This window comes from Stenella coeruleoalba (assembly GCF_951394435.1).
Source record: "Stenella coeruleoalba genome assembly, chromosome: 1".
Taxonomy (NCBI): Eukaryota; Metazoa; Chordata; class Mammalia; order Artiodactyla; family Delphinidae; genus Stenella; species Stenella coeruleoalba.
The window spans coordinates 42,658,333-42,684,203 of NC_137169.1; the positions used below are offsets into that span (position 1 = coordinate 42,658,333).

The window sequence follows — 25,871 nt, forward strand, 5'->3', positions numbered from 1 at the left end:
TTATAAATAAGCATAAGATAAAGTCTCTGCCTTTGAAAGCTAGCAATATAAATGAGAAAAGCCATATGCAGGTGTAAAAGATAATGAACAAACAGTATTAGGAATAACAACATTGTATACCTATACAAAAAATGTCAACTGAGGCCAAGGAGAATGGGGACTAAGAAAAAGATTTTAGACTTGGAGAGAAAACCATCTTAGAGCTCCATTTGGGGGACATGGCAAGACATTTTTAATACCTTGTCTTATTTCATCTTCACAAAAACCCAGTGAAGTGATATTGCCCCTATTTCCCAGAAAGGGAACAAAGTTTCTTTGTTTGAGAGGTTAAGTGTTTTGCCCAAGATCACACAGCTGGTTTATAGCAGAAACTGTTCTATCTTCCAGTCTCTAAAAGCTCTCTGTCTTTTCTTTTTTCTTTTCTTTTCCTTTCTTTTCTTTCCTTTCCTTTCCTTTTCCTTTTTAATGATAGCTGGATTATTCTGTGCCAATATTTTAGGGGGTGCTAATAATTTGTATGTTACTTTTACAGGTAACAAAAACATTTTAGCAGGGGTCTTCTGGCTAAACATTGTGGTGTAGTAGAATGTTTAGTTGTAGTAGTATGTTTTTTGGTTTGGGTTGGAATCCACGTAACTTACTTAGGATGTGATGGCAGGAAACCTGGGTGGGAGTAGGGTAGTGAGACAGGGGAGTGAAGAAAGCCAAAAATATATACATTATCAAGCTAGTTACCATGGTAGCCCACTGGAGCTCAATTATGCTGGGGGACTCTGGGACACAGTATAAGACACATTCAGGGTGTCTCAATGGAGGGGTGAGGAAGCTGAGGTATTATCCACCAACTTGCCATACATCATTGAGTTAAAAACTGTTTCTTGTGACATTAAATCTCTGAAACGCCTAGCTTGCTCTGCCCATAGGCCAAGTATGTTCTCTGGACAGAAAAAAAAAAAAAAAAAAGTAAAACCTTCAGGCAAAGAGCTGCAAGTATTCCCTGTAAGTGGCTTTCAGTGTGTAGACGTGAATGCCAAGAAAAAATGGACAAGAAACCATTAGCATCTACTACAGAATGTAATGGGATACAAATCTTGCCTCTACCACTTCATTCTACATTCGAAAGAAGTTCATTAAGTAGTTATTGTAAGTCCATCATACACTAGGTCAGGGATCAGCAACCTATGGTTCAAAGGCAAATCTGTCCTGCTACTTATTTTTGTAAATAAAGTACTATTGTAACACAGCCATGCCCATTCATTTATGCTTTTGCCCTACAATGGCAGAGTTAAGTAGTTGTGATAGAGAATGTCTGGTCTGCAAAGCCTAAAATATTTACTATCTGGCACTTTACAGAAAATGTTTGCCAACTCCTGGGCTAGGTACTTTGGATACTGAGATGAATAAAATAAAAAACTCCTGCCCTTAGAGAGTTTCTAATCTAATGAAAAAGGCAGATGCGTAAACCAATAAATGCAAGAAAGTGTTACAAGTGCTATAGTAGTCATTCAAATGAGGGAATGATAATCTAACTAGTTGTGGGAGAAATCAAGAACATCTTCATAGGTGGAGGGGGCGGGGTAGTCTTAAAAAAAAAAAGAAAATCTTTGTAAAAGACATGACAGACACTTTAGCAGAAACCCTAAAATGAGTGGGTATTTTTTAGACAAACACAGAGGAGGAAAGACATTTAACACAGAGGGGGCAGAAATAGCAAAGATGTCACACAGATCAACAATGAAATGAATTTAGGAAACTAGTGTCATATTTGGACATGGGTAGAGGAGTGACTCTAAGAGTAAGACTGAAAAGTAAGGAATTAAATTTTATCTTTTCTTTAGAAATATGAATGGCTCCCACAGTTAGTGCGAAGGCCAGGCTGAAGGGAGCAATAGTGGAGTTGATAACTCCAAGCTATGATAATGATCCAAGCATGAAATGGTGCAGGCTTGAACCAAGGTAGCAGTGGACATGGAAAGGAAAGGCCATCTGTTTCCTGTGCAGACTGATACACTCTACCCTGTCAATAGACTGGCTTATGTGTCTCCCCTGTGCTCCCATAGCACCCTTCCTCACCACTGGTTTAGCATGAATCGTCCTCTGCAGCAACACATCGTGTTCCTTGAGGACAGGAACCATGCATGACTGATCTCTGTCCTCGGCACTTGGTCCAGGGCTTGACTCAGAACTGGTGCTAGGGAAGGCTACTTCCTGAAAAAAGTGAATGAATACACTGCAAATGTTTGGCTGCAGTGACTTATCTCCAAGTTTGCAGTTGACATGTCGTGTCAGCTCATGTGGAGACCTAGGCAGATAGAGAATGAGGAATTCTGCAGGGCTCCTGATTGGGGTAGAAAGCTGTTCTGGCAGGACCTGATAGGATATCACTGCTTGAACTGTGATGCTGGTTTATTCCAGCTCCTCAAGAAGGCAGGCATATTATGATTATAGATGACAAATACCTGGAAAATTCAGAGCTGGCATAAAAACTACCTGGTATTTTTTATTGTAATCTTTTTTTACTCCTTCACAAAATGGCATTTTTCTCATTATAAATACAATGTTACCTGTAGAAAATTTGGAAAAGACAAAAGAATTATAAAGAAAAAAATAGTCAACCACAATCCCACAAACTGACTACAGATGTTTTTCTGTATATCCTTTTTTTTTTTAAATAAAAAAATTTATTTATTTATTTTTGGCTGCGTTGGGCCTTCGCTGCTGCGTGCCGGCTTTCTCTAGGTGCGGCAAATGGGGGTTACTCTTCATTGCAGTGCACGGGCTTCTCATTGCAGTGGCTTCTCTTGTTGCGGAGCATGAGCTCTAGGCTTACGGACTTCAGTAGTTGTGGCACACGGGCTCAGTAGTTGTGGCGCACGGGTTTAGTTGTTCCAAGGCATGTGGGATCTTCCCGGACCAGGGCTCAAACCCATGTCCCCTGCATTGGCAGGCAGATTCTTTTTTTTTTTTTTTTTTTGCGGTACGTGGGCCTCTCACTGTTGTGGCCTCTCCCGTTGCGGAGCACAGGCTCCGGACACGCAGGCTCAGCGGCCATGGCTCACGGGCCCAGCCGCTCCGCGGCATGTGGGATCCTCCCGGACCGGGGCACGAACCCGTGTCCCCTGCATCGGCAGGCGGACTCTCAACCGCTGCGCCACCAGGGAAGCCCTGGCAGGCAGATTCTTAACCACTGTGCCACCAGGGAAGTCCCTGTATATCCTTATAGTCTTCTGGGAAGATATGCACATTTTTAATAAAATTAGAATCATACTATATATATAATCTTAACATCTTTATTGGAGTATAATTGCTTTACAACATTGTGTTAGCTTCTGCTGTATAACAAAGTGAATCAGCTATATATATCCCCATATCCCCTCCCTTTTGTGTCTCCCTCCCACCCTCCCTATCCCACCCTTCTAGGTGGTCACAAAGCACCAAGCTGATCTCCCTGTGCTATGCAGCTTCTTCCCACTAGCTATCTATTTTACATTTAGTAGTGTATATATGTCCATGCCACTCTCACTTCATCCCAGCTTACCCTTCCCCACCCCCTGCTGTGTCCTCAAATCCATTCTCTACATCTACATCTTTATTCCTGTCCTGCCCCTAGGTCCATCAGAACCATTTTTTTTTAGATTCTATATACATGTGTTTGCATATGTTATTTGTTTTTCTCTTTCTGACTTACTTCACTCTGTATGACAGACTCTAGGTCCATCCACCTCACTACAAATAACTCAATTTTGTTTTTTATGGCTGAGTAATATTCTATTGTATATATGTGCCACATCTTCTTTATCCATTCATCTGTCAATGGACACTTAGGTAGCTTCCATGTCCTGGCTATTGTAAATTGTGCTGCAATGAACATTGTGGTATATGTCTCTTTTTGAATTATGGTTTTCTCAGGGTATGGAGAACAGTATGGAGGTTCCTTAAAAAACTAAAAATAGAACTACTGTATAACCCATATATATATATATATATATATATATATATATAATTTTTAACCATTTTATACATATGTATGATTTTTTATTATAATTTTTTCATTTATCATTATATCTCAATTTTTAACGACTGTACTTCAGCCCATCATACAGATCTATTATAACTTATTTAATATTTTCCATATTGTTGGGCATATAGGCTGTTTTCAGGGTTTCAGTACTACAAACAAGATCCTTGCACATAAATCTCTGATTATTTCCTTACCAATAAATTCCCAGAAGTTCTTGACATTGTATTGCTGCAGCAACTGAAGAAAATCCATGCTGGTCATATGAAGGGATATCATAGTTAACTGATATCCACAAATAATTTATAAAACTCAACCTAGCCTCTTTAGTCTTTTGCTTAGGCCCCTGGGAAAGTTTGGGAATCACAGAGGAGTCTCCTTTTATCATTGTTGTCATTGAGCAACTTCCTTCACTAAGGTCCTGGTCCCTGAACTTCCATGGTGGTGCAGTGGTTAAGAATCCGCCTGCCAGTGCAGGGGACAAGGGTTCAATCCCTGGTCCGGGAAGATCCCACATGCTGCAGAGCGACTAACCCCATGCGCCACAACTACTTAACCTGTGTTCTAGAACCCGTGAGCCACAGCTACTGAGCCTGCGTGCCAGAACTACTGAAGCCTGCACACCTACAGCCCATGCTCCGCGACAAGGGAAGCCACCGCAATGAGAAGCCCGCGGACCACAATGAAGAGTGGCCCCCGCTCAACGCAACTAGAGAAAGCCCACGTGCAGCAATGAAGACCAAATGCAGTCAAAAAAAAAAAAAAAAAAGTCCTGGCCCCTGTCCCACAGCTTTCATCTCAGCTTCAACCCCTGTCATCAAATGGGTAATTTCAACTTCCATGTAAATGAACTTTCCAGCATCATGGCCTCACAATTCTTTGACTTCTATACCTCTCCACACACTTCAACTCTCCACTCCTGTGGCTATATCCTTACCCTTCTATTACCTGGAACAGTTCCACAGCTGAAACCTGAAACTCCTCTGATTATAAGCTTCTTTCCTCTAAACTCTCTTAATCCCACTAAACCTCTCAAACCTCAGAGGAGATCCTCTAGACTCCTTTCTCCTAATCTATCCTCCTTTTCTGCCACAATCAGCCTAAGATCTCAAGACCTCTCAACTTGTACTCAACCAATACTCTCAACTCCTTTCTTCCCAGTCCTTTTGTCATACCTACCCTCTAAATCCCCTCAACCTTGGATAATTCCAATTATGTGCCTCCTCTGTTCTTACAGTCAAGTTACTAAGAATTGCTGGGAACAAAAAAAGTCCCACAATCAGATAAATGACTGCTGCTGATAGTTTGTATCCTTAAACTCAGCTAGGCTCTCATTGCTACTTGCAAATTCTTTTTCATTTCACAGGGCTCTGCCCTCTCGCCTTTCATACTACATCATCTTCTCAAAGTTCACTATCTAGTCTACTCCCTGTCTCCCCACCTCATTTTCCCCTCTATCTGCCAATAACATTATAGAGTCTACAGGTAAGGAGGTGTCTTCATTTCTTGCATATGACCTTGAAAAAGTCTTCCTCAGCCTTGCCTTCCCCAAACCCTCTCATTCTTTCTTTAGTCTAATTGTTCATTCTCAATCTTTTTTCTTGGCTTCTCTCTCTCTTTTTCTTTTCCCCTTCTTTAAATGTTGCTGTCCTCCAGGGTTCCCTCCTGAACCATACCCTCTGTACACATTCCCTGGGTGATTTCAGTGCTTCCCATGCCTTCTCTGTTTTTTTTTTCTAATTTTTAATTTATTATTATTTATCATTATTATTATTTTGGCCACACCAAGAGGTTTGTGGGATCTTAGTTCCCTGACCAGGGACTGAACCTGGGCCCTCGGTAGTGAAAGGGCCGAGTCCTAACAACTGGACTGCCAAGGAATTCCCTTTAGCTACCATCTCTGGATTAAAACTCTCAAATGTATAATTCTAGCTCAGGTTTATTTCCTGAGCTCCAAAGTTGTATAACCACTTGCCTGCTGAACACCTATTTCTACCTCGATGTGCCTCATACATCAAATTCAACATGTCCAACATTACATTTATCTGTGTTCCCCCAAACCAACACCTTTTCCAGTGTTCCTAAACTAGAAATCTGGAGTCCACCTTGATTCCTCCCTTCCTCTAATCCCTTAACATTTCTCCTCTCCATCATCTTCCTTTTCATCTCTTCTGTTCCTGCTTTCATCTAGTCTTCATCCTCTCTCCTCTAGACTTTTACAGACTGTGGGCTTCTTGACTCCAGTATGGCATCCATCCTGGTCCCAGCAGATAGAGTTGTCCTCCTAAAACATGTCCTGACAATGTTGCATACATGATCACAATACATTGTATATGAACTCATTAAGGACATTGTGAGATAACTGCTATCTGTATTCGAGGAGTGTGTAATCTGCTATGGGACATAGTAAAGGGTGAGATTAGTTCTGTCTGGCTGTTGGCATAGGGTGGGTGTCCAACGAAGCCCTCAAAGAGGAATTGACATTCAAATTGAGACTTGCATTATCAGTAAAAATTTCCCCAGGCAGAGAAAAAAGGAAAGATCATTCCAGGAAAGAGGAATACAGTTGACCCTTGAACAGCGAGGGTTTGAACTGTGCAAGTCCACTTATACCTGGATTTTTTTTCAATAGACTATGACAATACTATCCGAACCATGGTTGGTTGAAGCTACAGATGGGGAAATCTTGGATACAGAGTGCCAACTCTAAAGTTACACAAAGATTTTCCACTCTGCCTAGGGTGGGTGCCCCTGACCCTGCATGGTTCAAGGGTCAACGGCAACAAGAGAAAAGCAAGGAGCTCAGTTCAAATCAGTTTTACAAACATTCAGTGTGGGCTCCTGTGTCCCAGGCAGTGTTCTCAACATTGGGGATATACAGGTGAATAAGTCCCTGACCTCAAGGAGATTATAGTCTTGAGAAGCTACTTTTTCCTCAACATTTATTGAGGAAGGAGGCCCAAGAGATTTAGCCTCTTAATCTCTATTAACTCCTCTAAACCAACTCAAATAAATACAAAATATAAGTAAAAACTGTTTCCAACAAGCCAGCTTCCCTTGTCTCCCCTCACCTTTTATCCAGATTGCCTGGTGCTACTAAGTGGCTTCCACTGTTTCATTATTGTCCATATCAGGCCCTAAGCTAAGTTGAGGATGCACATATGACCAAGACTTCAAAGAACCCACTATCAAGAGTGGTGTTGGGGGGCATTCAGTCTCTGTGGACCACACAATGATTGACGCTATAAGGCGTCCCAGATTCTCTGTTAGAAATTTGTTCAGAGAATAGGTGGGGCACAAGGGAATGAGGGGTCAATTCCATCTGGGGGGGGAGGATGTTTGTGAAATGTTTAAAGCCCAGGGTAGCCGTAATGTGCGTCTCCAAGGGGACATTAGAAAGGGAGGGCAAAAGATGAATGCATTCCTCCTTTTCTCTCCTTAGAACACTTACAGAGTCTAGATGTCCTAAAATATTTTCTCTCCCTTCCCCAGCTCGCTTCTGCCTCAAAATCATAGCTGCGTTTTCCTAAACGTGATATTTCACTTTCTTGCTCTCTGGCTGGAGGAAAGGGTGGGAAAGAACTGAGATTTGTTTGTAGGCAAAATAGGCTGTCTTATTTTGCTTTTCCTATATTTAAAGTCAATCTTCTGTTTCCTCTACAATCAGCAAGGAATGGTCAAGTTTTTGTAGGTTTCTGTGTTTTCCCTTAAGAAGGCAGCATTTTGTAAATGTTTTATTTGATGTCCAACAAATGCCAATTAAGAAACATAACAACAACAACAATAGTAAAAAGCAGTTGGTGGGAAGTTTAGGAAGAGAAGGCAACAAACCAGCAGCAACAGAATGCATTTTGAAACAATTTGTACCACCAATCTTGGCTGTGGAAATGTTGGAAATCATTTTTTCTAGAAACTTAAAAAAAAAAAATTACATTTCAAAACAGCTGTGTAGAGGAAGGTAATTTCATATTGAGAAACGCCGTTTTTGTTCTTCCTTAAAAAAAAAACTTGATTACTTAAATAATTATTCAGTTTGCAAATTTGAAAACTTGATCTTATCGCTCCCTCCCTTTATTCCCTCTTCATCTAATTTGATTGTTTAGTGGGTTTTAAAATCTCATTTCCAAAATGTTTCTCAGTAAATGTGCAGTACAGTATCTTTCCCATTCTCCATCCCTGCTGTCATTGTTCCCATTGTTCACGTTTAGACTATTTCTACTACTTGCTTAGCTTTTTAAAAGTTTGTCTTCTTGCTTCCAGTCTTACCCATCTCTGATTTGTTGACAGTTTTCTGTCTGTTTGTTTTTTTGCGGTACGCGGGCCTCTCACTGTTGTGGCCTCTCCCGTTGCGGAGCACAGGCTCCGGACGCGCAGGCCCAGCGGCCATGGCTCACGGGCCCAGCCGCTCCACGGCATGTGGGATCTTCCCGGACCGCGGCATGAACCCGTGTCCCCTGCATCCGCAGGCGGACTCTCAACCACTGCGCCACCAGGGAAGCCTTGTTGTCAGTTTTGCTACCAAAATGATCCTTTTTTTTTTTTGGCCATGTGGCACACGGGATCTTAGTTACCTGAGCAGGGATCGAACCCTGCAGTGGAAGCGCGGAGTCTTAAGCACTGGACCGCCAGGGAAGTTCCTGATCTTTTAAAAATCTCATCTTTAGTTTAACATTTATTGATATTCTAAGTGGCAGGATAAATTACCTGTCCTTGGTAACCGTATGATGTTTAACGGTAAACATCATCTCTACCTTCTGATTCTGAGTCTGATCCTCATTTCCTGCTCTGCTTCAGCTTCCACCTCATTCCAAGAGAGGCCAGTCACTGAGGAATGTGGGAATGAGAGCTGCCGTGTATCCACCATGTTTAATTTTAGCTGATGATCTAAAACATGTAGTTTGACACTTGGTGTAGAATGTAGAAAAAGTGCTGTGCAATTGGACATGGTCTTAGGAGTCAAGAACTGCCATTGCTCCTGGCTCTTCCTGACGACCTATGTTTTGACATTTGAAGTTAAGTAGAGCCTGCTGATGCCTCCGTGAGCCTGACAAAAGTTAAAGCTGATTTAGAAGTTGATGATGCTGCCTGTGTCAAGTCCAAGACCTTTATTTACACATAGACAATGCAAATATAGCTTGCAGCTGGGGTTGAATGGATGTGGGGTAAAAAAACCCCTAGATTCTAATTCTGGTTCTGTTTATTAGCTGTGTGATCTTGGGCAAGCCATTTAATAACTATGTGTCCCAACGTCCTCATCTGTAAAATGGGTGTAATAATACAAATCTTAAAGGATTGATGTTGGAATTAAAGGAGAAAATGTAGGTGATGGTTCTTAGCACAGAACTTGGAACTTAGTAAGTCAGTTTTTGGGTTTTTTTGTTTTGTTTTTGTTTTTCTTGGTCGTGCTGTGTGGCATGTGGGATCTTAGTTCCCCGACCAGGGATTGAACCCGCATCTCTTGCATTGGAAGCACAGAGTCTTAACCACCAGACCGACAGGGAAGTCCCAGTAAGTTAGTTTTAATAGAATACATAATTCAGATCAAACAACAAATTTTAAATACCTCTGTGTGCCAGGCATTGGGCTAGTTTCTAGGGCCACAGAGATTAATATGATCTGGTTTCTGCTCTTAAGAAGCCAATGGAGGAGTAGTAACTGACACTTCGTAATTCTTTTAACTCAGTCTGAATAATAATATTTCAAGATCCTAACACTTTGTTTATGCCAAAAGACATCAGCAACATGAGGTTTTCTGCTGACTAATGTTTCTGGAATATTAAGTTTCTACGAGAACTGTGTAGTGTCTTTTGGTGAGGCCACGTAGCATAGCAAAAAGATAGACATGTGTTTACATTGGACTCAGATACTCACCAATTAATACTAATAGGTACTGGGCAAGTTGGTTAATCTCTTTGAAACTCATTTTCCTTATTTGTAAAATATGGAAACTAACACATTCATAGGGTTATTGTGATGATTAAATGTGATAAGATATATAACACTCCTGGCACAGTTCAAGGCACAGTCCCTGACACAAGGTAGATAATAAATGGTGGAATTAGTGAGAAAAAATATATATATCCAAAAGGAAAAGAGAGTAGCTTTCTATTACACTCGGTTGCATGAATGTTTCATGCCCTTGGTTAGCTACTGGATAGGAACTGTATCTCTTCATCTTTAGCTTTCTTGAAGGTGCTAAACATGTGCCTTGTTTTCAACAAACCGTTGAACTGTAAAATCTAAGAAAGAGGCTATCCCAAAGAAAAGGAAGGAAGGGGGAAACTGGAAGGTAGTTTTTATTGGCTGCTATCCCCTTCAGATATATTCTTATTTACTACTTAAATTAGATAGAGATGATTACCTTCATGCTTACAGAAGAGGAATTTCAGTCCTACAAAGGCTTACCTAAGACCCCACAGCCAAAATAGCAGAGCCAGGGTAACTCATCCTCCTGTTCTCACTTCCTTCCTTACCTAAACTAGGTTTCATAGTACATAATCATAATCACACCCCTGGATATCACTATGAACTTAATTGTCCTCTCCCTTCACTTTGCTCACTTGGATAAATCCAGCTCTCTACATACTCTGAGCTTACTCCTGAACAGCATGACATTGCTGAAGAAAAGCTGATATCCCTGTTGACTGGTCTCACTTTAAATTCATGATCATAAATCTTTTTAAAAAATATTTATTTATTTATTTATTTATTTTGGCTGTGCCAGGTCTTAGTTGCAGCACACGTGATCTTCATTGCGTCATGAGGACTCCTTAGTTGCAGCATCAGACACTTAGTTGCAGCATGCATGTGGGATCTAGTTCCCCAAGCAGGGATTGAACTCAGGCTCCCTGCATTGGGAGCACAAATTCTCACCCACTGGACCACCAGGGAAGTCCCCGTGACCATAAATCTTAAATGGGTATGCAACACTGCCCAGCAATCCTACTCCACTTCTATTGTTTTCTCACTCTTTGAAATGACACTTTCAAACCATCCCCTCTTTTTTCATGCCACATTTTCTTCAGAAAATTCTAAAAACTAACATATATTGAGCGTTCAGTATCTACCAGGTACTGTTCTAAGGTCTTTACATGTGTGAGCTCATTTAATCCTGAAGACAACTTTTTATTACCAACATTTTAAAGATGGAGAAACTGAGGCACAGAGAAGTTAGAAAACTTGCCTAATATCATATAGCTACTAACTAATGGGCCTGAGGATTCAAACCTAGGTACTGTGGCATTAGAGTCCACATTCCTACCACTAAGCTTTGAGCCTCTCCTCAACTAAAAGCAGATAGAAGCTTATTTATTTCTCTACCACCAAACTACCAATCCATGGCATTTGAACCCATACTCACTGCTCTCCCATACTTATTACTACGGATGAAGTATAGCTCCTGTTTTTACTGGTGAATTTCACCAAACATTCAAAGAAAAATTAATGCCAATCCTTCTCAACCCTTCAAAAAAACCAAACAGAAGGGAACACTCCAAGACTCATTTTACAAGGCCAGCACTATCTTGATATCAAAGCCAGACACAGACACTACATGAAAACAAACAAACAAAAAAACTTTAGGCCAATATCCCTCTGAATATAGAAGCAAAAATTCTCAACAAGATACTAGCAGATCAAATTCAACCGCACATCAAAACAATCATACACAGCAATTAAGTGAGATTCATTTTGGGGGTGCAAGGATGGTTCAACAAGCAAATTAATAAACATGACACATCACATTAATAAAATGAAAAGTAAAAATTATATGATCATCACAATAAATGTAGAAAAAGCATTTGGCAAAGTTCAACATTCATTCATGATTAAAACTCTCAACAAATTCGGTATGGAAGGAATATACTGCAATGTCATAAAGGCCATGTATGACAAACCCACAGCTAACATCATACTAAATGGTGAAAGCTTGAAAGTTTTTACTCAAAGATCAGGAACAAGACAAGGGTGTGCACTCTCACCACTCTTATTCAACATAGTACTGGAAGTCCTTGCCAGAGAAATCGGGCAAGAAAAAGAAATAAAAGGCATCCAAATCAGAAAGGAAGAAGTAAAATTTTCTCCATTTGCAGATGACATGATTTTATATACAGAAAATCCTAAAGACTTCACAAAATAAAGTTAGATCTAATTGCCAAATTCAGTAAAGTTATAGGATACAATCAATATACAAAAATCAGTAGTGTTTCCATACACTAACAATAAATTATCTGAAAAAAAAAACGTAAAAATGACAATCCCATTTACAATAGCGTTATCAAACCAAGTTTGTTTGCCCGACCTGCAGGAAGCCAAACTGAGACATGGAGCTTTGCAGTACAGAAAGGGTTTATTCAGGAGAAAGCCAAGCGAGGAGTCAGGAGAACAAATTTCAGACCTGTCTCCCCAAGGGTGACAGGCCTGTGATATTTATGGGATAAAGAAGCAGGGTGGTTTTCAGTGTGGGGAAATGTGATTGGAGGTAGGGAAAAGGTGAGGTATTCAGTGTTCTGAGCAGGCCCAATTTTAGGGTCAGTGGTCCCCACTAGTCTTAGCCAGTCTGAACTGGGCAGGAGCTGACTCCAAATTTCTGGAAAACAACTTAAGCTCCTGTTATTGTAGTGACCCATATGTCAGAAGGTTATCTGTAGGGATGGTTAAGAAGTACAGTGATATATTACTTAGGCTATGTGAAGCTTGGAGGGTATGCAGTTAGAGAAAGGAAAAAAAAAAAATCAAACAAACTGACAGCAGACTTAATCAGTAAAGGCAGGTTACAAACAGTGGGGTTACTAACAAGTTGTTTCCTTATCTGCTGTTCTGTAAGATACAATCAAGGATTTCTGTTTAGGCTCCAGCTTCTGTTAACCCTATGGGACACAGTTTCAACAGAAACAAAAAACAATAAAATATTTAGGAATAAATCTAACCAAGGAGGTGAAAGATCGGTACACTGCAAACAATAAAATATTAATGAAAGAAATTGAAGAAGGCACAGATAAATGGAAAGCTATTTCATGTTCATGAACTGGAAGAATTAATATTGTTAAAATGTTCATATTACCCAAAGCCACTTATAGATTCAATGCAATCTCTCTCAAGATTCCAGTGGCATTTTTTACTGAAATAGAAAAAAAAAATCCTGAAATTCATTTGGAACCACAAAAGAGTCTGCTTAGCTAAAGCAATCCTGAGAAAGAATAACATAGCTGGAGGCATCCCACTTTCTGATTTCAAACTATATTACAAAGATATAGTAATCAAAACAGTATGACACTGCCATTAAAAACATATATAGATCAGTGGAACAGAATCAAGAGCCCAGAAATAAACCCATGCATATACAGTCAACTAATATTTGACATGGGAGCCAAGAAGGCTCATTCAGTGGGGGAAAGGTAGTCTTTGCAATAAATGGTGCTGGGAAAATTCATATGAAGAAGAATAAAACTAGACCCTTATTTTAAACCACTCACAACAATTAACTCAAAATGGATTAAAGACTTAATTGTAAGACCTGAAACCATAAAACTTCTAGAAGAAAACAGGGGAAAGCTTCTTGAAATAGGTCTGGTCAATGATTTCTTTGGACATGACACTTAAAGCACAAAGCAGCAAAAGCAAAAATAAACAAGTGGGACTACATCAAACTAAAAGTTGGTCAAAAGATTAAAAATTCTGGTTATGAGATATATAAGTTCTGGGAATGTAGTGTAAAGCATGGTGACTATAGTTAACTATACTGTATTGTATATTTGAGAGTTGCTAAGAGAGTAGATCTTAAAAGTTCTCATCACATGAAAAAAAATTATGGGGTGGGGTGATGGATGTTAACTAAATGTAGTATGGTAATCATTTCACAATATACATATATATCAAGTCATGTATATCTTAAATGTACACAATGTTATATGTCAATTATATCTCAATAAAACTGAGAAAAAAGATATCAAGCAGATCAAGCATAATAAATTTGATCTTACTTTAGCTCTTCATCCAATTTGATTAGCTAGCAAGTAAGTTCTCTGTTTAGCTCCCTCAGTGATATTCTTTCTCCTAGAGCTTCTGTTATCAGCAAAGAGGAGGGATTCACAGCACAGTACCTGAATATACAAAATACTTTTAAGTGCAAAAAATTAAAAATTAAAAAATTAAAGACAAAGAAAACCTCTCCCTTGATCTCACAGCCACTTTTAGCTAATGCCCTGCTTCTTAGTTCCCTTTTTCTTACCCTTCACATCTTAATTTAAATGCCATTTCCTGAGGCACCACTCACAGCCACCTAATATAAAGTAGCTACCCATTGGCTCCCTATTACCCCAGCTTAAATTCTCTGCAAGGCATTCATCACTATTAGATATTTTTCTTGTTTACTTGTTTAGTGTCTGCTTTCCATCACTGAATTTAAGCTCTTAGCAAGGAACCTTTCTGTCTCCTTCAGCGTTGCATTCCCAGGACCTCAGACATTGTCTCAATATGTAGGACAATACTTCCATTGTCCTTATAGGCTCTATGTGATTTCCCCTTACTTTCTGACCTTATCTCCAACTACTTTCTCCTTGCTCGCTGCTCCACTCACAATGAACAACCTGCTGTTCCTTTGCCAGCCTCCCTCCTTCTCTTTCTTTAGGTCTTTGCTCAAAAGTTACTTTCTCATTCAGGTCTTCTCTGTTTGGGAACTTAAAATTGTAGCCCCTACTCTCTGCTTCTTTCCTTGCTTAATTTTTCTCCAAATTACCAAATTGTAACATACTGTATAATTTACTATTTATTTCCTGTTCGCATCATGAAGTCTCTGCTGAATCCCTAAAGCCTAAGAGTATCTAGTACAAAACAAAAAGTATTTGTTTTATTTTATTTTATTTATTTATTTTGCGGTACGCGGGCCTCTCACTGTTGTGGTCTCTCCCGTTGCGGAGCACAGGCTCCGGACGCGCAGGCTCGGTGGCCATGGCTCACGGGCCCAGCCGCTCCGTGGCATGTGGGATCTTCCCGGACCGGGGCACAAACCTGTGTCCCCTGCATCGGCAGGCGGACCGTCAACCACTGCGCCACCAGGGAAGCCCCCCAAAAGTATTTATTAAATGAATGGGTTTGTGAAATGATTGCTTAAATGAATATCAGATGTGAAATCTTTTGGATGTGTAAGGTATCATCATGGGCAGTAAAATTATTTATGTTAATAAATAATCTTAACAGCAGTATTCATGCTTGAGTTCTTCACATCTCAGGTATGGAGTCCTACACACAACAGGCTCCCCAAAAAATCTTTTTTTTTTTTTAAATCGTTTTTTGTGTTTGATAGCTGGGGCCAGGGGTCAGCGAGTCCACCAAGGCGAGAAGGAGCCGCTGGCCCCGCCCTGGCCCCGCCCCTGCCCGCGACGGCCACGCCCACCGCGTGCCGAATGCCTTATAGGCGATTGACGTCAGGCAATTTGTTGTCATTGGCGGCTCCCAAGATGGCGTCCATCATGGAAGGGCCGCTGAGTAAATGGACTAACGTAATGAAGGGCTGGCAGTACCGTTGGTTCGTGCTGGACTACAATGCAGGGCTGCTCTCCTATTACACAGTAAGTCCTCGGAGGCAAAGCCCCGAGCGCCTCGGGGGTCGCGATCCCTGGGTGGAGGTGGGGACCGGGCGTTTTGGTAGCTGGGAAGAGGTTGCTAGGCTTGGGGGTGCAGCCGTACGGGAGAGCTCCCTCGTGGGGGAGGGTTTTACGTCCCCAATAGCCAATGAGGGTGAAAGAGATGCTGGCTCAGCCAATAAGCGGGCACCGGCTTTATGATTTATGGGCTGGGGGCGAGCCGTGTTTCTTAGGGTCGGGTGTTTGTTGGGGGGTGGAGTGGGGTGCTATTGTAGGTGGGTGGGTGGTTGTAGTCGTGGTTTGAGGGGTTCGGTCGCGCGGTACGTGCGGTTTCCCCTTGTTAATCATGGATTTGGTACTGTCCCCCCAGGCCCTGTAAACGGCCGCGCCCCTTACCTTCCCTCCAGGGATTGAGGAGCGCTGCTTTCTTAGAGCAGTGGTCTGACGAGCTTGGCCGGGTCCTGAAGTGACTTGCCTTCGCAGGTCTGCCCAAGTTGAGCGTCTCTTCACAGGACTCCCGCCTCCATTCCGCGGGAGGCGAGCGTGACCGACGCCTTAACTTTTGAGAGCGGAGGATTTCCTACACAGGACTCTCTTGTTAGCGAAGAGAGACTGGATAGTGCGATGTCTCCTGAAAGTTATATTCCGGGAAGGGCCGAGTTAAGGGCTTCAGTGTCGTTAAACACGAATCAGTGGCCGTGGGAAGGTCCATGAATTGCTATGAATCTTATGTTCTGACTATCCCTCCACCCCCGACGCATTAGAAATGGAAGGTGGGTGGAATTAGAGAAATTACTTCCAAAAGTACTGTCTCTGAATGGTTAATGGTCTAGTTAATAATAGCCAATGAGAGGGAAGAAGCCTCTTAAAAGAACAAAATAGAATGTCCTGAAGACTTTGGAAAATAATAGAAGACAGAAGGAAAAAAAATTCTGATTATGGAAGGAGGGTTAATGTCAATGAGAGAAATGGGGACGCTAGTATTTTTTCGTTAATTTAAACAATATTTATTGAGCGCCTACTACATGTTAATTGTTATTGCTTTAGGCTAAGGGTGTGTGGGTGTGTGTGCACACGCGTGTGCACGTGAGCAAGAATCAACAGAGATCAATATATTCATCATTCCTTTTCTGTGGAGCTTATCATCTAGTCTAGTGGTTCCCTTAATTCATTTTACTCACGATAATTCTGCAGGGTAGGTATTCATTATCCCCATTTTACAGTTTTGGAATCTGAGGCTCCTGGCTTTTAAGCAGTTTGCTCAAGATCACAGAGCTAGCAGTAAGCAGTGTTATCAGGGTTCTAAATAACTGGCTTTTTTACTTTTTCCATTACACTTCACTTTCACTACAGGAAGGAGAAAAATGCAATCTTTGAGTTACTAAAGACAAGCCTGCAGGAGTAACAAGTATAACTTTCAACATCAACTTCCTTTCTTTACATAATTTTTAAAGGGAAAAAAAAAGACCAAACCTGAATGAAGTTTAAATACATCGTTCAAGATTATCTTTAGGTAGCCATGAAAGAGAGGCAAATGAACATTGTATCCTGAAAACTCTGGAATTATGAAATCCCATAGTTCAGATAAATGAAGAGTAATATTGGGTTTCAGTAGAAGTGATAATCAGAAAATCCTTTTGAACCTTTCCAGCCTATTCAAGGTAGAGTAATTTCAGTGAGTGGCACTATGGAATGAAGTTACTCTACAAATCCCAACTTTGTGTGGGTCTGAATCTAGGGTCACACTGGAGAGGCCCCAAGCTGGGGTTCTTGGGAACTCCTAGCGCAGACAGAATCTTCTTTTTTTCCTGTTTTTCTTCCTTTGTCATATCCTTTTTCTGCCTCCTTGCCCTTTTACTTTCTGAATATCTCGACAAATCTCTCCTTGTCTTACTGGCTAAATACGGTTTTTTAAATTATACTTCTTCCCTGCCACCTTCCCCCACCCCATTACTTATCCTCCCTTCTGAGATTAGACTATAAAAACATCATCCCTGCCAGCAGAAGGAGGTATCATATTTCTCACTAATGGATATTTAGAAGCTTTTTTTCTTGTTCTTTGGTGTTAAAGTATTTGCCAGCAGCTAAACCACAGAGAAATACTGTAAAATAAAATGATCTTGTGAAAATAAAATGATACTCAATCCCAAATTAGAGGAGGTCCAGTAAAGATGGGAAAAGGGGCTTCCCTGGTGGCGCAGTGGTTGAGAGTCTGCCTGCCGATGCAGGGGACACGGGTTCGTGCCCTGGTCCGGGAGGATCCCACATGCCGCGGAGCGTCTGGGCCCGTGAACCGTGGCCGCTGGACCTGCGCGTCCGGAGCCTGCGCTCTGCAGCGGGAGAGGCCACAACAGTGAGAGGCCCGCGTACGGGGGGAAAAAGAAAAAGACATGGGAAAAGGATAAGTATTCACCTAAAGAGAAAATAGGAAACATTGAATGTTGGCAATGAATTCTGTACACTTGGACATTGTTTCAGTACATTAGGATTTGGAAGGATGAAGGTACATCTTAATGATTTGCATGTGGCTGTTAACTTGGATCTGCATCTTCTAGGAGGAGTATCTGAATTAGTTGCACAACATTTTAACCAGAGCAGTAAATAGCAAGTTACTCTATTCCTTGTTTCCCAAATCACTCGGGCTCTGGTCTGGCTCTGTGGTTGCAGGCCTATTCTAGGGTGGCCATGAAAACCCTGGACTAAACTAAATTGGCCTTGTTTTAGAGTCAGCCTGTACCAAGAATTGATATTGGGATAATCTCAGGGTTGGAAAGGATCACAGGAATTGCTGTGAACTAAATAGATTCACCCAAACCTCACCTTAGCCTGGATCTTCTCTTCTGGACCTGGGCCCAGACCCAAACCTATCTTCTGGGAATGGATGGTCTTTTTACTTTACATTTCTTTTATTTTCATAATACATAAATTTTCAGTTTTTGCAAAAGAGTTTTGTATATTATTCTGACCAATACAGGAACAGAGAAACTGATTACCTTCTTTAGAAAAGTAGAATTAGGCAATCTTTTCAGCTCAAGCTCAGTCTTTTAATTATTAAAAACAATTATTCATTCAGCAAGCATTTATCTGGGACTTTTTAATAGGCACTTTACTATATACGTTGGAGGTACAAGCATGAAGGAGAGAGTCCCTTCCATCTAGGAACTCACAATCTAGCAGAGCAGACAGCTAAGCATAATTTCAAAACAATATGGTAAATTCTACAATAGAAGTAAGAGTAGACTGCTGTGGGCACATTGCCTAAAAAAGGCTAGAGAGACATTTGAGCCGAGACTTAAAGGTAGAAGAGAAGAAGGGCATTTCAGGCAGTGGGAAATATGTACAAATTGGGAAACTTGAGAACATAAAATGCATTAAGATATTGAGAATTTCTGAGCAGCTTCAGTGTAAAGGTGTGTAGGGAGATAACAGGAGATTGAGTCCAGAAGGTATTTGGAGCCATAGGTCAGGCCTGGAGACGAAGATCTGTTAGATTATAGCACAGAATTTGTTGAATTTTTATTAGGTGAGATGCCCAGAGAGGGCTAAGGATATAAATTTGGGAACACTGTGTGGACAGCCAACCGTTTAGGTGAATCATGATCACAAAGGAAGACAAGAAAGGAAAGAAAATTGAGGGAGACATGGATGCGTGATATAGATTATGTGAGATATAGATATGTGAGGAGTTGGAAGGTTAGAAAGTTAATGGAGGTCGTGCCTTTTGTAAATTTATCAAATGTTTATTGATTATGTACTGTGTGTCAGGCACTATGCTAAGAAGAAGGGTTAAAATAGTAAATAAGATGGATATAGTCCATAGTCTCGTGATACCTAGAGTCTACTGCTGTGTACATCAGGTAAGAGCTGTGATAAGGGAAGCATAGGATTTGGGGAGGTGCAGAGGTGGGTAACTTGACTCTGTCTTGGAGGGTCAGAAAAGGTTTCCTAGAAGAAGTAGGTTTGCTGTTACCTGAATGGTGAATAGAGATTAGCCATGTGAGCAGAGAGAGAAAAGTGCTTGAGATAGAGGGAATAAATGTTTTTCGAGGAGACAAGAGTAAGGAGTTCGTTAGTCCTGGAGTTTGGGCTGTGTGGTGGACAATGGTGAGAGGAGCTGGAGAGAGAAGCAGGGGCCCAATAATGAAAGGCTTTCTTGATCAACCATGCTAAGGAATTTGAACTTTACCCTGCCAGGGCAGTGGAAAGTCATTTAAGTGTTGTAAGCACTTTTTGTTATAGAAAAAAACTTTTATTATAGAAAATTTCTTTCAAACATACACAGAAGAGGATAGTAAAATGAATTCCTGTCATCCAGCTTGTACAATGTCAACATATGGCCAACCTTGTCTTATTAATCCTCCCAATAGCTCCTTCCTAGCCCACTGGATTACTTTAAAGCAGATCCCAGAACTCATTATTTCATTTGTGAATATTTCAGTATGTATTACTAAATGTTAAGGTTTCTCTCTTAAAAAATGTTATCACAATACCATTATTACAACTAAATAATAATAATAATTTATTAATATTTTCAACTATCCAGTCAGTGTTTAATTTCCTTGATTTTTTTCTCAAATGCCTCTCCCTCACGAGTTGGTTTATTTGAGTCAGGATTCCAAATAAGACATATAAAACTGAGTCTCTTTTACTCTATAGGTCTTCCTTCCCTCTTTTTTTCTTTGTCATTCATTTGCTTTTTTTTCAATTAAAAAATTTTTTTTGGCTGCATTGGGTCTTAATTGCTGCACACAGGCTTTCCCTAGTTGCGGCAAGCAGACGGTACTCTTTGTGTGGTGCTTGGGCTTCTCATTACGGTGGTTTCTTTTGTTACAGAGCCGGGCTGTAGGTGCGCAGGCTTCAGTAGCAGCACATGGGCTCAGTAGCTGTGGCACTCAGGCCCAGAAGTTGCAGCGCGCAGGCTCTAGGGCATGTGGGCTTCAGTAGTTGTGGCTTGCGGGCTCTAGAGCTCAGGCTCAGTAGTTGTGGTGTACGGGCTTAGTTGCTCCGTGGCATGTGAGATCTTCCCGGACCAGGGCTTGAACCCATGTCCCCTGCATTAGCAGGCGGATTCTTAACCACTGTGCCACCAGGGAAGTCCTGCCATTCATTGATTGAAGACAGCAAATTATTCTGTAAATTTTCTACATTCTGAATTTTGCTGATAATATTCTTGTGGTATGTTTATACATGTTCCTTTGTCCTCCGTGTTTCCTATAAACTTATAATTAGAGCTAGAAGCTTAACTTTTTTTTTTCCTTTGGGCAGGAATACTTTGTAGGTGGAACATATTACAGGTATCTCCCGCTTTTTGAGAGTTTGCTTTACCCCACTTCACTTTGAGGAAAGACCTATATTATTACCTGTTTTTGCTAACCAGAAGAAATCCGAAGAGGATTTTTGCTTTTATGGAAAATAGGTGAAAAGCAAAAATAGCATTCAGAGGTTTTTTTTTTTGCAGTGAGCTGTTATAGAGGCAGTGAGTACCCCAAGCAGCAAGAGTGGCGCCAGTAATCTCCGTCCCTGGGAACTACACAGCATCAAACTGCCATAGCTTTGAACTGTGTCTGTGAGCATCTTTGCTTTACCTTGGTTTTATTTTGTGCATCCGTTAGAAAGATGTGTCCTAAGGTTATTGCTTCTTTGCTTTATGCCATTTCAGGAAGGTTTCATAGGAACACTGTACTTTCAGGTAGCAGGGGAAACCTGTACATCAAGTGGTACATGATGTCTGGTTGCCTCTCTGAGTTTTAAAATTGATCAGTAGCTTCAGGTAAGATTTGTATTCTTTAAAGAATACTATGGTTACAGAATAATAATGAAGTCATATTGACAGGATTTCAGTGATTGATTGGATGTGAGTGAAAGGGGAGGAGGAGTCTGATGAAATCCAGGATTTTAGATTTCCTTTGATGAATGATGATAGGAAGGATAAGAAGTATAGGTTGAGGTGAGAAAGGTGGTTGCTTTGGGGCATGTTGAAATTGATGTAAAGATATCGTGTAGTCTGGAACTTAGGAAAAAATCTGGGTTACAGGTAAATATTAGCTTTACACAAATGGAGAGTTGAGAGAGTGAGTGGGAATAATAGAGAGCTTTGAATAGAACACTGAGAAACACCGTTGGATTAGATATCTATTGCGTGGTAACAAATTACCCACAATTTTAGCCACTTAAAACAAATATTTATTATTGCATAGTTTCTGTGGCTCAGAACTTTGGGAGTGACTTAGCTAGGTGGTTCTGCCTCAGAGTCTCTCATGAAGTTACAGTCAAGACATTGGCTAGGTTTGCAGTCACCTGAAAGGCTTGACTGGAGTTGGAGGATTTGCTTCCAAGATGACTCACAATCACGACTGTTGGCAGAAAGCCTTAGTTTCTTGCTGGCTGTTGGAAGGTGGCCTCAGTTCCTCACCAGCCAACCTCTCCGTTAGGCTACATGAGTGTCATCATGATAGAGCATCTGGCTTCACTCAGAAGGAGTAATGCAAGTGAGAGCCAGGAGGAAGCCAAAGTGCTTAGTATGACCTGGTCTGAGGACATCACTTCTGACTTATTCTGTTCATTAGAAACGAATCATTAAGTTCAGCTCATATGTTCATGGGGATGGGAATTTTAGGCATGGGCAGGAGAATTAGGCTCTACCTTTTGAAAGGAGTGTCAAAGAATTTGTGGAGGGATTTTAAGCCATCACAGTCATATTTAAGGGATTGGCAGAGAAAAGAGCCTGCACAGGAGAGTGAAAAGGGACAGCCAGAGGTATCAGAGAAAAACCAGAAGAATGTGGCAGTCAAGGTGGGAATAGTGAGTTGCCTTGAATACTATTGAGAGAATTGAATAGATGAAATCTTAAAAATATCCATTGGATTGATCAATTTGAACATCACTGACGCCCTCAAAGAGAGAAGTTTCCATGGAGTCGTGGGTGTGGAAGCCAGATTAGAGTGGTTTGAAGACTAAATAGGAGGTAAGAAGTGGAGAAAATGAGTGTAGATTACTCAAGATGTTTCATTGTGAAAGAGGCAGAGAAGAATATGGAATTGAGGGGAAGGGGTTTCTAAGGTAGGAGTATGCTTAAATGTTGTAGGGATAGGAAGCAGGGTCCATGTTAAAAATGAGAGTAGAGTCAAGATTTAAGGAATGTAGTAAACATTTAGATCAATGGCCATGGGAACTGGAAAAAGGAATAACTAGGGACATGTTGAAGATTAATCAGGTTGTATAAGGAACTAGTTGAGATTATAAAATATGATTTGTTTAGTCATTACCCATAAATATTTAACACTATTTCTTGATTTGTATTGTTTTTATAACACTTTGGAGAGAATGTTAGAAATAGTGAGTTAGTAAGTTATCAGGGCCAGTCAAGGTAGTCTTTGTAAAAGGAATCATTAGAGAAATAATATGTTCTTTGCTGTTACATGCTGACTGAAACAGACTCATAGTGACTTTGAATTTCAAAACCACTGGTAACCTAAACACATTTAAATGTTATTTGGCAATCCTTAGCAATGTCTGGAAGGTGATTAAAAAAGAAATCTGTCATCTAATTCTTGGATTTTAGGTTTTTGAAGAGCTTAAGTATATGTGTTTCTCTTGCAAAGATGTAAAGGAGGGAGTCTCAGATTCTCCTAGAAAGATATCAGCACCACTCACATCAAACAATTAAAAGTGAATTTATACTTTTCTAAATAAACTGTTTTTGAATATATCAAATATGATTTTTATTAAGCTTACATGGTACATAGTAATAATCCAAATCTTAATATAGTAGTTTTAGAATTGTAAAAGGAACAGAAGAAAAATTGTATCTAATCTAAATGCCCTGAAAAGAAAAGAAAGAAGCCTCCTAAGAGGGTAAGTAGAACCAGTGGGAAGAAGTATATGGAAATTTTATATCTTTTACTTTCCTTGAATACTCTCGTCAGTCAAGGAGTCTGATTCCTCCAGCTCCGTTTTTTTCCCTCCAGACTGCTTTGACTATTCGGGGTCTTTTGTGTCTCCATACAAATTTTAAGACTTTTTGTTCTAGTTCCATAAAAAATGCCATTGGTAATTTGATAGGGATTGCATTGAATCTGTAGATTGCTTTGGGTAGTATAGTCATTTTCACGATATTGATTCTTCCAATCCAAGAACATGGTATATCTCTCCTTCTGTTTGTATCATCTTTAATTTCTTTCATCAGTGTCTTATAGTTCGCTGCATACAGGTCTTTTGTCTCCCTAGGTAGGTTTATTCCTAGGTATTTTATTCTTTTTGTTGCAGTGGTAAATGGGAGTGTTTCCTTAATTTCTCTTTCAGATTTTTCCTCATTAGTGTATAGGAATGCAAGAGATTTCTGTGCATTAATTTTGTATCCTGCAACATTACCAAATTCATTGATTAGCTCTAGTAGTTTTCCGCTGGCATTTTTAGGATTCTCTGTGTATAGTATGTCACCTGCAAGCAGTGACAGTTTTACTTCTTTTCCAATTTGTATTCCTTTTATTTCTTTTTCTTCTCTGATTGCCGTAGCTAGGACTTCCAAAACTATGTTGAATAATAGTGGTGAGAGTGGACATCCTTGTCTTGTTCCTGATCTTAGACGAAATGCTTTCAGTTTTTCACCATTGAGAATGATGTTTGCTGTGGGTTTGCCGTATATGGCCTTTATTATGTTGAGGTACGTTCCCTCTATGCCCACTTTCTGGAGAGTTTTTTTGCAAAAGTTAAGTTTACATGATACATGGAATCATATAAATGAAATCATATTCAAGGAAAGTATTTTGAGGTATTCATAATTAATTTTTTCCCATTCACATGACAAAGATTATTATGAAAGTTGATATTCTGTGTCCCAGAGTTTTGTTCACATTAAGCTTTCATCCTAAGATTGTCCACTTATTTAATTTAATTTATTTTAGCATTACTCTTATGGCACAGATGGGCAAATAAAATATTGGGTGAATATTTGGTTTGTCACTCTGACAACTATCTCTACAGTCTCTCTCAATCCTCCTCTTTCCTCCATCACTTGTAGAAGATGCCATGCTTCCCAGAGACAATAGAGTCCATTTGGTGGAAACACTCTCAACTGCTCGTACTCCCACCTGTTGGTATACTTACTTTCCTGCCTATCCTTCTTTGTCATGATGGAAGAGGTAATCCTTGGGTGTTCTGGATTTCATCTGCTCACACATTTTTTGAGGATCTCAGTCTATAGATTTTCTCCTTTTTCTGCTTTCCTCCCTCTCTCCTGTATGTCTTCAACTTCTTCCTTTCTATGTACAGACTCTTGTTGTTTATTTTAAGAATATTTATTTTGCCGTATAACAACTAAACATCATAGTTGTAACAATTTCATATGGAAAATTTTAGTAAATTTTTAGGTTGCCTGGTGCTTTTCATTTTTTATTGAGATATTAATACATATACCATCTCTTTGAAAGATACAGTTCAATGAGCTTTTTATTTTTAGTTTATTCACAGAAGTGTATAACCATATCCACAATCAATTTTAGAAAATTTTCATTACCCCTAAAAGAAACCCTATTTCTATTAACAGTCACTTCCAGTATTTCACCCCTAGCCCTAGGCAACCACTAATCTACTTTCAGTCTCTGTAGATTTGCCTCTTTTGGACATTTCATATAAATAGAATCATATTATTAAAGTATTCTTTAAATAATTCTAATATGGCTTCTTTCATTTAACATGGTGTTTTCAAGGTCCATCCATATTGTAGCATATATCAGTGCTTTTTATTGCTGCATGTTCTGTTATATGTATATTGCACATTTTATTTATTCGTTCATTAGCTGATGAACATTTCAGTTGTTTCCACATTTTGGGTATTATGATTAATGATACTGTGAACGCTTGTGTACATAAGTTTTGGTGTGGACATATGTTTTCATTTTTCTTGGATATATATCTAGGAGTGGATATATATTTGGATATATATCTCCAAGTATATTTCATTTTTCTTGGATATATATCTAGGAGTGGAATTGCCAGGTCATACGGTAACTCTGTTTAACTTTTTGAGGAACTGCCAGACTGTTTTCCAAAGCAGCTGCACCTTTTTACCTTCCCACTAGGGGTATAAGGGTTCCAGTTGCTCTGCATCCTTGCCAACAATTTGTTATTGTCTGTCATTTTGATTATAGCCATCCTAGTGGGTGTGAAGTAGTATCTTACTATATTTTGATTTGTGTTTCCCTGGTGACTATTGATGTTGAGCATCTTTTTGTGTGCTTAATGGCTGTTTGTAAATCTTATTAAGAGAAATA

The 25,871-nt window shown here is 40.0% G+C and overlaps 2 protein-coding genes across 4 annotated transcripts in view; one reads left to right on the forward strand and one right to left on the reverse strand.

The window, feature by feature from the left end:
• LOC307176025 (calreticulin-like) overlaps positions 1-18,185 on the reverse strand; it is a 63,642-nt gene extending 45,457 nt beyond the window's left edge. The window contains exon 1 of the mRNA XM_079901785.1: positions 15,997-18,185. The gene's annotated coding sequence lies outside the window, so the exon portion shown is untranslated. The remainder of the gene's footprint in view (positions 1-15,996) is intronic.
• The window catches only part of OSBPL9 (oxysterol binding protein like 9), a 169,202-nt gene continuing 158,412 nt past the window's right edge, over positions 15,082-25,871 (forward strand). The window contains exon 1 of one of the 3 annotated variants that reach the window (XM_079901738.1): positions 15,082-15,585. In XM_079901738.1, the coding sequence (XP_079757864.1) occupies positions 15,223-15,585 (363 nt within the window). In that variant the 5' untranslated portion in view covers positions 15,082-15,222. The remainder of the gene's footprint in view (positions 15,586-25,871) is intronic. The other 2 variants (XM_079901739.1, XM_079901743.1) reach the window with 2 other exon arrangements.